This window comes from Caretta caretta, chromosome 2, assembly GCF_965140235.1.
Source record: "Caretta caretta isolate rCarCar2 chromosome 2, rCarCar1.hap1, whole genome shotgun sequence".
Taxonomy (NCBI): Eukaryota; Metazoa; Chordata; order Testudines; family Cheloniidae; genus Caretta; species Caretta caretta.
Genome location: NC_134207.1, coordinates 211620829 through 211638090, shown reverse-complemented (window position 1 = coordinate 211638090; position 17262 = coordinate 211620829). Strand labels below are relative to the sequence as shown.

At 40.6% G+C, this 17262-nt stretch overlaps 1 protein-coding gene across 2 annotated transcripts in view; it reads left to right on the top strand.

Moving 5' to 3' along the window:
* The window catches only part of ABCB5 (ATP binding cassette subfamily B member 5), a 74644-nt gene extending 59337 nt beyond the window's left edge, over positions 1-15307 (top strand). For both annotated transcript variants that reach the window (XM_048838350.2, XM_048838351.2), the window contains 6 exons: positions 1000-1140; positions 8616-8772; positions 9924-10121; positions 11659-11865; positions 12332-12478; positions 14678-15307. In XM_048838350.2, the coding sequence (XP_048694307.1) occupies positions 1000-1140; positions 8616-8772; positions 9924-10121; positions 11659-11865; positions 12332-12478; positions 14678-14875 (1048 nt within the window). In that variant the 3' untranslated portion in view covers positions 14876-15307. The remainder of the gene's footprint in view (positions 1-999; positions 1141-8615; positions 8773-9923; positions 10122-11658; positions 11866-12331; positions 12479-14677) is intronic.
* The last annotated feature ends 1955 nt before the right edge of the window (positions 15308-17262 follow it).

Here is a 17262-nt window from a genome sequence, read left to right as displayed (position 1 = left end):
TTAAGTTAATAGTCTGCAGAGAAAAAAACAAAGGCAAACAAACAAAATTAATACATCATATGGCTGTTTTGTTAAGGAGGATATCATCTTGAGGAAAGAATGAAAGAGCTTGCACATCAAGTGTAATTCAGATAGTCCATAAAGCATGTTGTTAGTGATATATTCTAAACAAATTACAATATTTTGTGTGTCAGCATAATTTCTCTTAAACTCACTGAAAAGATGCTTGAGTGGGAAGACTGGGGTAGTTTAAATATACAGTATAAATCTGCAGTTCTAGGATCCAATCCTGCAAACACTTATAAATATGATTTCAGGCTCAGACTGGTACGTGGTTCTACAGGGAATTCTCTCAAGACCCAAGCGGTAGTGGATTAAGCACAGGTCCTGCTGATCTCTTGGTCTGAATCCTGGCTAGCACTGGCAGGGGTCCAGCTTAACTGAACTGCTGTTAGAACTGGTGGGAATGTATTGGTAAATTTCCATTCTGTAGACATGGCACAGAAGTAGTGGTGGGGCTAGATATCCTATCAGTCAACACAGGCCCAGACCACCCTTGGAGGCCACTCTTCTCTCCTGTCCCAGGAAACCCTGGCCTCCCTAGTTTGATGCTGCATGATTTTATCCATGGAAGAAAAGTTATGTGTAAGTGTGTCCAGGATCAGACCTTTGGCTAAAGCTGTATGCTACATAGTTTTTTTTTACAGTTTCATTTACCCATAACTGGACCCATAATTCTCCCTCATTCTTGCATCTCCACCACTGGAAGCAGTGTGGTGGTTTTCGTGTAGATCAGCCTTGGGCATTTTTGACATCTATGCATGCTTTCCACTCTAGAGAAATTTGGGGTGTCTATTATGTGTGGCCTCTCTTGCATATCTGGGAGTGAAGCTGTACTAGCTACAGCATACATAAGCCCAGTTTCTCTCTGAACAAGTAGAATATCCCTCATATTTTTACAGTTGTTCCATGTTTTTTTTTAAATACTGTATGTTGCAGAAATGCTCAGAAGAAAGCTCAGATCTATGGTTCCTGTTATGCATTCAGCCAGGCTTTTATGTATTTCACCTATGCGGCGAGCTTTCGGTTTGGAGCATACTTAATTACAGTTGGAAGAATGACCCCGGAGGGTGTTTTCACGTGAGTCTCATAAATGAACAACTATTCAAAGTGTGCCATTTTACATCTCCCCTTAGATCCCCGAGGAAATCCCCCAACACCCATCCTCCTCATCTCACAACACTGTCACGGAGATAAATTATTATCAGACTAAAAGGAGGCAAGTTTATTTTCTGTATTTGTTATTGAAATACAACGACAGCCCCTAGTGGAGCACGTTAGTACCAATGTCTGCTTCAAGGATTAGAGAGTTTTTGTGACAAGTTTTGTTAATTTCAGTAAATTCAGCATGTAAAATTGGTTTCAATTTTTCCACTAATGTTTGTTTGCATAAACAAACTTGGGCACTGGGTTTGCATGCAGAGAGATCTGCACAGAGATCCATCCACGTGGACCTCTGCAGGATGGAGGCCCTAGAAAATTATCATTTACTGAAGTATTATTTGCTGCCTGTTTCTGATTATTCGGATACATAGAGTTTTGCTTGGGAAAGGAAAAGTGTGCTATTAAATTAAAGTTCTGTCATTGACCCAAAGGATATCCAAATTCTGATATTACGGAATATAAACAAGCCCACTGTGGCAAATTCTGCTACAAGTACAGAGGACCAGGAGAGTTCAGCTGCATAACAAGGGGTGAGAAGGGTAGTGTTTGAGGGCTGCATTCTCACAGCACAGAGCTCACTTCACAGCACCTCTCTGTACACCAGGGTACCTGGGGGCAGAGCAGCCATGGGCCAGGGAATGATTGGAGCTTGCCCCATGCCATCGACAGAGGGAGCCTTTAAAGGCCACAGAGACCATCAAACTTCAGCATCTAGGCTGAAGGGAATTCCTACATTCATATGTACCCAATGCACAAGAGCACTGGAACAATTTGTATGTGGGGATGCTGAGAGCCATTGAACCAAATGGTAAACCTGTATATAATGGAAACTGCTTCAAGCCGGGGGTGCAGCCAGTCGCGTAGCCAGGTGGAGGGAACAGGGAGAATGATCCAAAAAGAAGGTGCTACCCGCTGCGGCACTTCTACTCACCCGGCAGTGCTCCCTCACTTGCTCCGGGTGTCTTCAGCGGCACTGAAGGTCCTGCCGCCGAGGTGCCACCGAAGACCCGGAGCGCCGCTGGGTGAGTAAAAGCACCGCAGTGGGAAAATTTCCTCAACAGGGGAAAATTTAAAAGGCGCCAAGACATTGACAAGGTGCCACTTGTGTTCAGTGGGAGAGTGGCCGCTGCCCCGCTTCCCCCTAACTACGCTCCTATGGCTGCACCCCCAACACCTTAGTTCCAGCACCTATGCCAATGCACAGTATTCAGGCTGCACATTGGAGCCCTGATACAGCAACCAAACCATGTGCTTAAGGACTTCTTTATATTGCACCTGGATGTGAGGTTTTGGATCTTAAGATTAAAGTAGGGGGGATGGTTACAAAGAAATGATTTTACAATTAAAACCACTTGAAAATGGCTTCTCAGTTTATGACAGTATTTATCCCTGCATTAGGCATTCACTGCTGCAGAACAGATCTTCCTTCTGTCCGGTTACCCCGTCACATTTTGTGGTACAAGTCAGGAAAATGTAGAGATAGTTTTTACTGGGAAACAAGGCTTAGGCACATTCCATTCATTTGATGACACATCTTTGGAGCCTGCCTAAATCTGGTGTCACAGTCTGGCAGCACGTCTTATTTATTCTTTCTGTGCCTAATCATATATGCTAATAATGTTTGGGGAGTTACTGGCAACAGAGGTCAGACACCGCTGCATAGCAGATGATCAAGAATTTAAAACAGCCACCCAGGAGCGGGAAAGGCAGACAGAGAAATTACAGTAATGAAGATGGTTAAGTATTGAGCATGACTGTTCATGACAGAGATGTGGTGGTAGAGGAATATGGCTACTCGAGACAGAGAAGCGAGTTCTGTTGATGGACAGAGTACAGCACACAGGTATCTGGAAAGTGCGGGTTCCTCTCACTAGTGAGCCAAAGATCTATTACTGAACCATTAAAAATAATGAAAATAGGGGCTGGGTGTCTTCTTGCTGACACTGGAGTAAATCAGGAGTACCACGGTTGCAGTTGGTAGTGTGTTGAAATTAGAATCTGGCCCAACATCTCTTGTGCTGCTTTTCTTTACATCTGAAAATGATGCCGTCTGGTTAAGGCACATGCCGGTGCTAGCTAGCTTGGTTATTCGCATAATTTGCAAGAAGAATTGAGAGAGAGGAAAGCTTGCTTCTTTTGTCACCTTCCTCACCCCCACCAACTCAAAATGGTGATGAGGCATAGAGCAAGCACTCATAACCCTAGACCAAAGACGTCCAGATGTTCCCTAGCTGAAGGCCTCATTATAAATTTGCCAAAAGCATAGGGGCTTTCAGACATAAAATGGAGTATCTGTATCTATCATCTTCTTCCTCACACACGCACCCCCGTGTGAACTTTTAAAATCTAAATTTAAAATTCCTTGATAGACAAAAGGCCTGACATGTATGCTGGGAAACTACAGTGTCTCCAATACTTGTAAGTATAAACCACCATATAAACCACAGCATCTGTGTGGCAATTGCTGACATTTTCTTTAGTAATGGAATTATCTGAATTGGTATCACTCGCTTCAAAGCAGAATTCTAGACATTTTATGATATCTCATTTGAATCTGCTTGGGTTTTGCCCCAACAATTTATTATATATCCAAATATATCTCCCCCTTGAATCTACTTTAAAAACTTTCCTTTACAAATATTATGATTTTATTTTGATTAAATGAAGCCATTTCACATTTTTAGGCTGCAAAAGTGTTACATCAACAAATCTTAATAAACACTCCAATAACACATTAGCAAGTGGAGTGCTCAGATAATTAAAAGTAGTCATATCTTTCCAGTAGCTGCAGGAGTCATTAAGTGACACTGACCCAGTATTTCCAGAAGATAGCTGTCTACCATGATAGTATTGAGAGTTACATTTCAAATCAGTCCCATTACCAGGAGGCTCAGCAAGTGATAGAGAAATCTGTGAAAAGCTTGTGCACAAATTTGTCAGAGAAAAGAGAAGCTGTTTGCTGTGTTGTGCTGACAGAGAAACACCAGATTATGATGAAAAGGAGACTTGTGATAAGGAAGAAGCATCATAAAGTTTTAAAATCCCATTAACGGTAGAGATGTCTTTTATCCCTGTGAGACCTTTACACAGTTGAGAAATCCTGAAAGGTCCAAGAGGGGGAATAGTCCATAAAGGCTTTCAATAACCTTTTGACAATGCCCCTCACAAGAGGCCGTTAAAGAAATGAAGTAGCCTGGAGCTGAGAGGTAAAGTTCTGTCATGGATTAGAAACTGGTTAAGAGTAGGGTGACCAGATGTCCCATTTTTGGGGACTTTTTCTTATATAGGCACCTATTATCCCCCACCCCCATCCCGTTTTTTTCACAGTTGCTAGCTGGTCACCCTAGTTTAAGAGACAGAATACTAAGAGTAAGAATAAATGATCAGTTTTTAACCTGCAAAGAATTTTATTAGTGGGATGCCCTGAGGTTTAATACTAGGACTGGTGTTAATAAGTAATATGGCGAAGGAGTGAGCAGATGACACATACTGGAAAAGAATGTGAGGAACTCCAGAGAGATTTAACTTCAGAGAGCAGGTTCACATAATCCTTTATGAGTTGGGTTTTCACCTTCCTCTAAAGCCTTTGCTTCTGGCCACTGTTGGAGACAGGACAGTGGAGTAGATGGGCATGGACATGTCAGCTGGCATGTCATGGAGAGCATATTTCAAAAATATGTGGCATTAATTGAAGTTAAAGCAAAATACAGTTCCTTTTATTAACCGCCTGCTCCAAGCACTAGCCATGTGTTGTCCTATTGGGTTTCAGTAGGCATAATAGTATATAGAAAACTGAGAGCTCTCTGGATGGTACATCCTCCCACAGTTGCAGGAGAGAGGCAGGTTGGTTTTATGCTGAAAATGATCGTCGTTCTGACACAGCACTGTGCTTTAGAAAAGTGGCTATTTTCTTGGCAATGCCTGCTGCGTTTTGCAGTAGACAATGAGAAACCAGAGTCATAACAGCAGGAACAAGCCAACATTAAAGCATGCTAATGGGTGATATTCCGTCAGCAAGGGCTTTCACAATATTGGATCCGATTAACTCCCAGGAAGCTGGGAGGTGTAGGTTTTCTGGCAGCTAAAATTTGCCCAGTGAAGTGTGCCAACACGACAAAGCACCTATTCCTCCAGGTCAAGAAGGGTTGACAGCTAGCATATCCCCAAAATAGGGCAGTGTTTGCTGTGGAGGTGGTGAAATCAAAGCAATATGCTGATTCGGAACATCGCTTTGATAGACTTGGTATGACAGGGCACCTACAAAGCCAGGCTGCACTTTTAAAACTGCCCTTACCTGACTCCCATGGGAGCACAGCGGGCATGATGCACTCCTGATTTCATCATTCTGTGTAGACACATTCACTGCCAGCTTCCAACAGGATGGTTGATGAAGAAGCAAATCTAGCAATTCCTCTGGGAGAGGAGCTTATAGTTTTTGTTATTTTTGTAGAAAAATGATTCCACTGATTTTTACTTTGATTTTACAAAACATTCAGGGAAGACTAATTGTTTGTAACATTGCTCTCTACTTGAAGTCACTGGAATATTTCCACTGCAATATGTGTTTTGTCAAATGGCATTTATCACTACAAAACTTTCATCTGGAAAGCTTTGGGGGCTCAAAGAGAAGGGTGGAGAGAGAACAGTAGGTTGATTGGGCCATTCACCTGAGCTGTGAGAGATCAAGCTGTAACTCTCCACTCTGTCTGAGTTTGAAGTGGTCTGGGATGAAGAGCTCTGCTCTGAATCAGACAGAGCAGGAACTTAAATGTGGGTCTCACACAGCAGTGATCTAGACACCCAGCTATAGAGTGACATACTCCTCCTTTCAGGAAAAGGGTTTTTTTTTTTTATTCTAATGCAGAATAAAAGAATTGGAAACCGCAAAAGTTGCTGTGAAAGGGAATTGTCGTCCTCCAGTCAGCCGTAGAAGCTAGTCCCTCAGGGACTGTACCTGGCTCATCCAGCAGGTCCTCTTCCATACTGTTATTTACCAATTTGACACTTGAAGTAGCACGTACAGGAAAGATTGTATGGAGCACATGTATGCTGACAGGAGCCAGACTGTGCAGATAAGCTCTTTTGAAAGAGAAAAAGTATTGGTACCCAGTCAGAAACCATGCAAGTATTGATAGACTGCCCTGTTTCCCTCTGTCTTTCTTTGTATTGGATGCACACCCTCTTGCCTAACTGTAACCTGAACTAAACTGAGCATGATAATCCTCATGAAGGAATACTGTGTTTGCCTGCTTTATATAAGATGTATTGTGCAGTTCTCTTCTTTAACTTATAAGAAAATCAGAGCCTCATGTCACGGAAATGATGGCTGAACAAGGTCTTTGAAATTATAGGTCAGGAACAATAAAGGTCTTGTTAGGATTACACGTAATCTTTGCTATTAAAGTAAGATTCTGTTTGTGGAAAATAATGGCTCAGGTTTGAGTGAACTCAGGAGAAATACAAGATGGATGGTCCCCATGTTTTAAAATGCCCCTTTTTTGTTGTTGTTGAAACTAACAATTAATGGGCCTTATGTTTCCAGAGGGCTTTAGGCCCGACATTTTCAAAAATGTTTTTGGTGCCCAACATGAGATACATTAATGGGGCCTGACTTTCAGAAGCCATATGCTCATCTTATATACTTAGCTTCTAGCTGATCATTAATATTATAAAATGAAGATTGTGATCTAGAACCCAATTAACAAGATCAAAAGATCAAGGTCTTCATGTATCTGCTAAAACATGATTTTTAGTCTCTTTAGTCTTTCACTCAGAGTAGATTTATTATTAAATGATTATAACCTCTGCTCTTTATAGTATAAAACATTAGGTATGGATAACTGACCTTAAAATCAGTGCTTAAACCTGACCGCGTATGATATATGCAAAAATTCTTGAAGCACATGTATCTATTATACGTAGCTCAATCTGCTCATATCTACTATATGCTGTATATGTATCACTATGCTTTGGTACAACTTCAATCAGAGTGTCTTCTTGCAAATGCCTGTGGCAAAATCAGTTTAAGCATCAGTGCTGTTCATGTGGATACATTAAACATTATTTTTGCTGATACTGGGCTTTAATTTATATTTATTATGTATTTATTTTGGGAAGGGAATGTAAAAGGTTAATGTAGTTCTGAAAAGTTATGCAGTAATTTATTTGATAGCACCCAAAATTGTACTAGATGCTTCACAGGTGAATGACAGGACAGGTACATTCCTGTCCTGTCATTTGCAACAATAAAATCACAGGATTATTCAGTTTAGGTGTACTCACAACCTGATAATTTAATAATATGGACCAGATTCTTGGGTCTGGCCCATACAAGTACACTATTTTTAAAGGGGATTTCTCTATCCCATCTCTAGCTGAGGAAAAGGGGAAAGATTCTCATCCAGCCATTGGACATAGTCTAAATTTTAATACTGACCCAATCCTGCTCTATAATCCCAAACATGTTGTTATTTAATTCCACTAAATCCCTAACCAAACTATCCCTTTATACATAATTTTCCCCGCACCCTCCGGGATCCATTCCTCAATTCTCCCTCATAGAGCTAATCCTAGCTGTGTTAGTCTCACAATGGGTGTTCTTGTTTTGCTGTATTGTTTTACAAATTTAAGCAGTTATGATATGTCAACTAAGAAAGTGCAGCCATTTCCTGTATGGTGTTATTAATTAATTGATTTTTCAATTAAGAATCCATCAACTCCCATTTTTTTACCAGAATTCCCAGCTCCTAAAGAGCCTGATCTCCTGTAGCTATCCAGGCTTACAGAACTTCCTATTCCAATTTCTCTTCCCTCAGAGACTTGACCTTAGTATCTCCACTCCAGTCATGCGTTTGGACAAAAGGACAATCAGTCAGAGAACTCGTAAGCCTCTCGAGTTCTGGTTTTCCACTGCTGCTCTCCAGCAGGGTGAGAAGAATGTGAGGTGAAGAGTTCCTAAGCCTGAGCAAGGTCCTTCCCTCTTGGTCTTCCTGCCTTGAGTCCCAGTCTTGCCACTGACACTGTTGCTCCCTAGTGAGAGATTTGAGGGGGACTAAAGAATTCCTAGGACCCCCATGGATTATCCCTGTCCATCCTAAATCCCTACAGAGCTACTGCAGCTGCTCTTCTATGCAGGGGTGCCGGGGATATGAAGGGCTCCTGGGTCACAAGGCAAAGCCCAATGTCATCCTTGTACTTGAAAATACAATCTGCAGTGGTTGTTTGCTTATGTTGGTTGTTAGAGGGGAAAGAGGTGTCTTGCACTGATTTCCTTTACTACTTAAATGTCTGCTGCATGTCATGACCTTTGAGAAGCTAGCGCTTCTGTTGCTTTTGCCTCGCAAAACGAAGCTGGCATCTAACCAGAAGTTACTGTGTTTTCCTTCCTATAGAGTTTTTTCTGCAATTACATATGGTGCTATGGCACTTGGCGAGACGTTAACATTTGCACCTGAATATGCCAAAGCCAAATCAGGGGCCGCACACTTGTTTGCTCTGTTTGAAAGGACACCAGCCATTGATAGCTACAGCCAAGAAGGAGAAAAACCAGTGAGTGCAACTTCAGTTCTAAATGTACTGCACATGTCCTTGTTGCTAGCAGTTATCTCACCTCACTGAAACTTCTGCTTAGAATAAAGAAAAAGACAGGCTGGAAGGGTGGGTGTTTTGGGCTATGGTGAGGTGACAAGCCTTTTATCCATTCATCTCAGTACTTTTGTTGTTTATATTACAGCTGTGCTCAAAATGTACTGACACCTAATAATAAGTAACCTGTTAGTAATTGATTATATCCCTGCTAAGCTGTACACTGTAGCAAATTTATGAAACCTTGTGCTCCTAATACTGTCACCCTTGTTTTCTTCTTCTTCATCCTCTGTTGTGGTCTACACCCACCTGTCCTGTCATGTCCCGTATTTAGGCTCTGATCCTGCAATGTGTTCTACATAGGCAGACCCTTACACTGCACCCACCCCCAATGGGGAGTGGGCCTCCTGTGCCAAGCAGGTTGCAGTAGCAGGGCAAGTTCTTTGGGGGCAGGGACTGGCTTTTATCTTATGTTTGTACAATGCCCAGTATAACAAGGCCCTGATCCTAATGGTAGCATCTGGTTGCTACTGTGATACTAAAGATGCAATCCTTGACACACACACACAAAGATCACAATCTAAAAAGACAAGAATCAGAACAAGGATGACCTTGTTCATCAGAGACTGAGACCCTTCCTCATTATTTGGTTCTGGTGGTGCCCATAGAGCAGGTGACATTAGATTAAATAATTTTTGTGTTTGGCTAAGTCCTGCGAGGACATAGCACATTACCATATACGGAGACAGAATCAGCTGCTACCATTGTCTTCCCTGCTAAGACTGAGCAACTTCTTTTCCTGGAAATGTAAGCATGGAGTCCAAGACCTAAAATTAAAGATTGATTATAGTAGAATAAAATTTGAAGAACAGTTAATAAGTGTTATATGGAACAGTTAGTCACCATCACACCCAGCATTGTCAGGATCGTTTAGAAATCTTTTGGTGAAAATAATAAAACAGGGGATTTGAGTACAACCAGGACATTTTCGGAATATGTCTGTAATAAATATTTCACTTGACTTAGGTGTTTTTAGGGCAAAGTGTTTAAAGAAGTCTTCTGTTTAAGTTTTAGAACACATGTGACATGAAAGTATTGCCCATCTCTTCTCACAGGCTACATTCAAAGGAGGTTTAGAGTTCCGTGAAGTGTCTTTCACTTACTCATCTCGCCCAGATGTTCCCATCTTGCAAGGCTTGTCTCTTCAGATTGAAAGAGGACAAACCATGGCATTTGTCGGCAGCAGTGGATGTGGGAAAAGCACTTCTGTTCAGCTTTTACAGAGATTCTATGACCCTCTCACAGGGCAAGTGGTAAGATTAAATTTTGATAATATCTGCACTAGTGATTTTATTGTTGTTTTTCTAAGCATGTGTTCCTACTTAAGCGTCACTGCTATTTTAAAAGCCCCAGTGACCAAACTGCAGTGAACTGAGGCCAACTGGGATGCCTGTTCTTATATTGATTCAGCAACTACTGAGCAGAGCGTGTCATGCAGGTTTTGTGGTCATTAGGTCAAATTCTGCCATATTGTATTATAGCTGAAGTGAGTGAGCAGATTAGAAATTTTGGTTTATTGCTTCTTCCACTGGGCTTCTTCACTGTCAGTATCCCACATAACATCTCTTTTCAAGAACTAAGCCCACAAACATCAACTGTAAATTTAAAAAAAAAAACATCTCACAGTTTTTAGTCATAGTGAAAACTGTGTCCTCTGATCACTGACCTAAAGGAAATGTTACTTTTGGAAACTATGTAAATTTAATCTCATGGAGAATGATTGATTAATGACTAAGAGGAGTCCTCTTTGAGTTGCTAATGAACTGGCATCAGAAAACAATGTTTCTTATAGTGCTACTCCACTTCAGAGATGGGCAGTACAAATCAGCTGATTCAGGCCTGAAACACCAGCGGGATCCCCAAACTTTGTGACTCTACTCTTTTGGAAATACACAGGTGGAAAACACATGGCTCTCAAATTCATTACACAACCCCAGTTCACTTGCATTTAGTTAGAGTAATCAACCTTTGCAGTTAATCTGTGCTATGTTTATCCTTAAAACTTGCCTACACCAGAAATCTGCAGCAGTTTAACATAAATTAGTTTTTTAATCAATATAGTTAAGCTGATGCAACCCCCTGCATGGACTCTTATTTCATTTTAAGATTGCCTTCTTGTGGTTTAGCTTTAACCTGTTCCCAGTGGACTTAAGCTAACTCCCACGGTCTTCCCTGTAACCAAGCCATGTGGTGCGTCATAAGAGATACAATATAGCCAGGGAGCTGGCCCAAAGGGGACATGAGGCACAAAACTACAACTCCCATGAGGCACTGCTGCACATTAAAACAATGCAAGTTAATGTCAAGCTAAGTCAAAACAAAATATTGTAACACTTTCAAATGAAAATTTTTCAGAACTTTTCATTTCATGAAAAAAAAATATATTTTGACTTTTTATTCTGATTTTGGGATGAAAACAAATGTCAAGATATTGGAATTTGCCACAAGATCGAAATTTCAATTTTTGCTCAGCTCTCATCAGCACCAACACTAAAAACCAATGACACAATCAACACACTTAATAAAGTCAAGATATAAGGAGCTCAGTACTGAATGAGTCAGCTGACATTGGAGGTTGTTGCTGGTGCTGTGAAGTCTTCTCACCTGTTGCTGTGTCTGGAGGGTTTTTCAGAGGGGTTCAATATTCATTGCTGTTAATTCTTGATAGTTCTTTGAGTAATAGTTCTTGCTATTCTGATAATTTTTTATCAGAATTATAATGTTTGTGAATAAAGTCTGATTGAAATATCAGACACCCAATCTTGACTTGACATTTGTTGTTGCTGGCAGCTGTTTGATGGCATCAATGCAAAACATTTGAATATCCAGTGGCTACGCTCTCAAATAGGAATAGTCTCCCAAGAGCCAGTGCTTTTTGACTGCAGCATAGCTGAGAATATTGCCTATGGGGATAACAGTCGGAATGTGCCATTGGATGAGATACGAGAAGTAGCAAAAGCAGCAAATATTCATTCTTTTATAGAAGAACTTCCTGAGGTAATCAAGTGACTCAAGTGTTAGATATATCAAATATCAAGGTACTGAAAGGTCTGATGATTTTGATATTACAGCACTATTATCCTTATGTAGTTTTCTACATTATTGAAATAGGAATGTTTGATTTAATGTTCAAATACTACTTTTGGTTTTTTAAGTGAGATGTACTATTCCATGGGATTGTCCCCATCACCAGTAGGTCAATAGCTGAGGCACAGTGAGTGCACAAGACCAGTAGCAAGGGAGGGTATGTCTCTGCATTGCTCCCAACCTCAAACCATGCTCTGAGCCACAATGGGAAATCCAGTAATACCCCAGAATAGATTTTCTACTCTTTCTGCATCACAAAATTTAGAGGAGGGGCGGTGGGTAAAAGGAAACTTGTAGATTTATTTTTAATTCCACCTACAGATGCAATGTAATGTAAACAAACTTTCGCTTCATCAACTGTATGTTCTTATAACAGAAATACAACACCCGGGTTGGAGATAAAGGAACACAGCTCTCGGGTGGCCAGAAACAACGAATAGCTATTGCAAGGGCTCTTCTCCGGCAACCAAAAATTTTGTTGTTAGATGAGGCCACTTCTGCTCTTGATAATGAGAGTGAAAAGGTAACTTGCCTATGTTTAATTATAACGTACAACAATGTGTATCCATGGACTGGAGGCAGTAGTATGGAAACCAACAATAGTACTAAAGAAAGGACAAACATCCCATTTATTTTCATGTAGCGTTTAGTTTGAAGCTTGGAGTGGAGTGGGTCATGCAGTATCAGACTCGGCCAGCTTTCTGACGGCTAAGTAGGGATCACAGCATCCATCATTCCCTCTTGGGTATTTTCCTTTTCTTTTCATGACACAGTGTTAGTTGCTGTGGTGCTGACCTGCATAGGAAGGGGGTGCAAGCACTGGAAGCAAGTTCTGTGTGCGTTTTAGTTTGGAGATAATCTCTTAGGGGGTTAATTTGTCTTCTGGTTTTTGAACACTTGAGTTTACCTACTCTACATTTTTTTCCCCACTATCAGACTCTGCTTTATTGCTATTTTGTGCTCCCACCTTTGGCTAACTTCTAACCTGGCTGCTGCAGTCAGGCAGTGCTCTCCAGCTTGCTAACTCAGATCATTTCACATTCGTCTCCACTCTTCCTCTTCCTCCCCGCCCCCGCCACCTCTCTCTAGTATCTTCCTTGAAGGAAGAGAATTGCAGCTGTGTTTGTACAGGCTGTGCAGTGCCTAAGATTATTTTATGGACTAATGAGATTACTTGCTCAGGAATGTTTTAAGACTACTGTAGACCTTGCTGAAGCCTGCTCACTACCACTTAATACAGCATTGCACTGCTTAAGGTCACAGTAGCACGTCCTGCTCTACTGTAATTTAGCTGGACATACCTGCTGATACCATTGTATATTTGAATAAGTGTCCTAGAAGAATAACTGTACAAATAGGACTGTACATTCTGAATTGGTACCCGATTGAACTTGCATTATTTTGCTTATCTGAACTGAGATGGGTATAGTAGTTCTCAAAATGAGCTTAAAAGCAGTGATTACAGTGGTGTGAGAAAAACACTGGAAATCCAACAGAATCCTGTGAGATCCTCCAGAACTTCATGGGATTTCATGGATTTTCCTGCGACCTTGGTACAGCCACAGCAGGTCACTACGAAAAGGCCAGATGTTCATACCCTGACTCTCACTGAGTAGCACCTTCCTCCACAAGTAGCTTCATTGAAATCAGTGGTGACAGAGTATGGCCCTCAGTGCCTTAACGGCCAAATAGGAAAGAAAATTGTTAAAATCGTCTTCCCATTTTGGACAGACATCACTCTCCCTATACTGATTTTGGAGGAAGAGCCACATGCGTTTTGCAAAGGCCCTGTCTATACCACAGATTTAATCATGTTGAAACACCATTGAGAATCTGTGGTTACTTGTCTGGATGGTGGCAGGGTGGAGGAGAAATATGTGTTTCCTAGGTTAGGGAGCTATGTTTTATCTTGCACAGTTAACAAGGTTAAAGGATGGTCCCTAATACATTTTGTGTTTTCTGCCCTCAAAAGCAAGACAAAAATACATTATACTACGGCCACACTACAAAACTGCTCAACAACTATGATTATATACTATAAAGCCTCTGCCAGCATAGCCCCCTCATGTAGGCACAGCATGCACTGACAGAAGGAGTTTTTCTGCTGGTGAAGGAACACCCCCTCCCAAAGTTAGCTAAGCCGACAGAATCCCTCTTCTGTCCGCCTAGCTGTGTCTACACTTGAAGTTTTGTCAGCAGAGCTATAGCTCTAGCAGGTGGTTTTTTTTTCACACCCTTAACTGACATAGCTATACTGATACAGGTTTTATGCCAAGCCTGTTTTAAATGTGGCTTTGTATGTGTAAGTACGGCCTAAACTTTTGTGCCATGGATGGAAGACTGTTCCTATACTTAACCTCCCCCCAAGAGAAATATTTATTTTGGCTTACTGAAATGTCCAGACTTGTCTTTCCCCATATAGACCAACCTTTAGGGCAGTGGGTGCAGTAGGCAAATTCAAAGTTGAAATTCCCTACTGTGGCTGTAATTGTTGAAGTGTAACACAGAGAACCTGCAGCCTTCTTTACCACTCTTTCATCCTATTCAGATCAGACTTGGCTAAATTTGATTTAAAAATGCCTGTGACCTGTGTACACTACATCTTCCACTGGTGGAAGTGTGCTGTTGGTCAATTACAGATCCAAATTTTGCCAGTGTAGGGGCAACAGTTCTGAGAAGGTATTAAAACCAAGCCCATAATGTCTTCTGTTTTTTTCCCTAGGTGGTGCAACAGGCCCTTGACCAGGCACGGAAAGGAAGGACCTGTATTGTGATTGCACATAGGCTGTCCACAGTACAGAACGCAGATGTCATTGTTGTTATTAACAATGGAAAAATAATAGAACAAGGAACTCATCAACAACTAATGGCAAAGCGTGAAGCCTATTTTAATTTAGTAAATGCACAAACACAGCTCTAAAACAAGGATAGCCCCTGAGGCCTTCTTTAGAAATGAGCTGTCAGGAAAAAGAATAGTTAGCATGCAGAGGATGTGATCTGACCTTATGGGCTTACCAGCAACTCTTCTTTGGACACACATATGCTCCGCAGGACCTGGAGTAGTTTAACTTGCTCAGCGTTCTTGCCTTTGGAGTAGAAAGATGCCCTTTTTGGGAAATCCATGTTGGAGAGGTTTAAACCATAGGCTGGGGTTTAATACTGAGTCAGTGGGAACATGGATAAACCTCTCTTTCTCATGTTATCTGCAGACCATGTTTCAGTATTTCCCTCAGGTGGGCTACTCTGTTCCCTCTGCCTGCTCCATAAAATATGCAACTGGACGGGAACTCTTTGCTTTAGCAGATATGTAGAGATGTAGCTATAATTATAATTATATATCATTTGAAATCAATGTTAGAGTTCTTGTTTTTTTTTTTTATAAAAGTTGGTTTAAATCATTACATGTTTGCTATTGTTGAAACTAGTGATGGGCCTGACCTGATCAAACAACCTAAAATTTGTAAAAAGTTTAGATCCATATTCAGGCTTCATTACATAATGCATCTTGAGTTTCAATTAGTTACTAATCCACTAACCCATAAATCCCAATTTAAACTGTTACAGAATCCCTGCTAGGGATTTTAATAGGCTGTATTATTTTTAGATCTGCCATTGAGTTTATGGGTATTTAAGTTTTCCTTCTGCTTCTTTTCTGCATTAGAAATATTGTATTTTATTATTATTTGTATTGCCATAGCACTTGGGAGCTCTGATCATGGATCAGGACCCCGCTGTGCGAGGTGCTGTACATACACAGAACAAAAAGACCATATCTGCCCTCAAGAGCTTACAATATAAGTGTGTACATATAAGACGAGACAACAAATGGGTATAAAAAGACAAGGAAACAATGAGACAATATCTTAATTTCACTGTTTTTTGTGGAGTCTTTAAGGATTAGAGAACTGGCTTAGGAATGTTCTCAGCTCACAACTGATGGTGGAAGGTACTGAATCTTCCCAAAGCTTTTCTCCCAAGCGTTTGTCAAGAATTTGAGTTAAATGAGTGTGAACAAAAATCCTGTCCCTCTCAGTTTGCTCAAGTTTCCATCTCTTGCAATGTCATAATCCTACTAGTTCGCCATTCCCCAAAGGAATTCTGCAGCAATATGAAAAAATCAAGCGGTTATAATTCTCCTTTAAAAACAAGGCCTTGTCTCTTTAGCAGTCACTTTTAAGAGTGGCCCAATTTCCAAGAGACATTTTATATTTAATCAAGTTCTTATGATTCTGTTAAGGGGGTTAGGAAATTATAAACTAACTGTGAAAGCTGTCAAAGGGTTAAAAAAATTTTTTTCTTTAAAATGCTAAAGGCTAAATCCTCACATTATCTGTGCATCTTTTTTTAGAAAAGCCGCTTAAATATAGTCTAATCTTGGCTGCAATATACAGGTTATGATATATGGGATCCTTTCAAACTGTGTGTGCTAAGTGTGTTCCGAGTTTGGGTAAATTTATCTCCCAAAGGTCTTAGCCCAAAGCGTAACTAATTCAGATTCTGCTATGCAGAGCCTAGCATAAGTCAGGCCAATCCTACTGAAAGGTTTATTTCTACCTATAGGTGAAGTGACTAAAGCAGCAGCTACAGCTTCCTCAGATATGGATAGATAGATATATAGAATTCCCTATTATATCACTTAATATAATGAAGTGTCCTTAATTCAGAACAGTGTAGACATTCACATGTATAAAATATATAAAATGCAAATATTAACAATTGAAAGCAATCTGGATTAAGGACACTTCATGGAAGAATCCATTCCATAAATCCACAAATATTCAGGCAGTTTATGAAGCATCTAATCCTACTCACATATATTTCATCCTGCATACAGGGAAACATTAGATAAGTGTCCCTGTTCACAGCATGGAATATGACAGTAAGAGACAGCTTCTCTACACTGGCCTGCAAGGTGGACTATGGAGGGGTGAATTGCACAGCACACCAAAGAATTGCGCTCTAACTGCCCCCATGTGGCGGCTGCTGGTGCAAACTAAAAGGTACCTAGTTCATGGTAATAGAGTCCCATTTGAAAGAGGTGTGCTCTGCAATTCACACCCCCATAGTCCACACTATGGCACAGAGAAGACATAGCCTTAGACATAGTCTATTTCTGTTTCTCAAAATATCCAGTCTTATCTTACGATATTTGACTAAAAAAGGCTTTTCAACCAAACAAAATGTACACACAAAAAACAATTTTCAACATTTTTCAGGTTTTCATCAAAAATAAAAAAGAGTCGAAATATTTGGATTAAAATTAAACAAACTTCATTTTCATCAAAAATATTTGGGGAGGGGGGAATA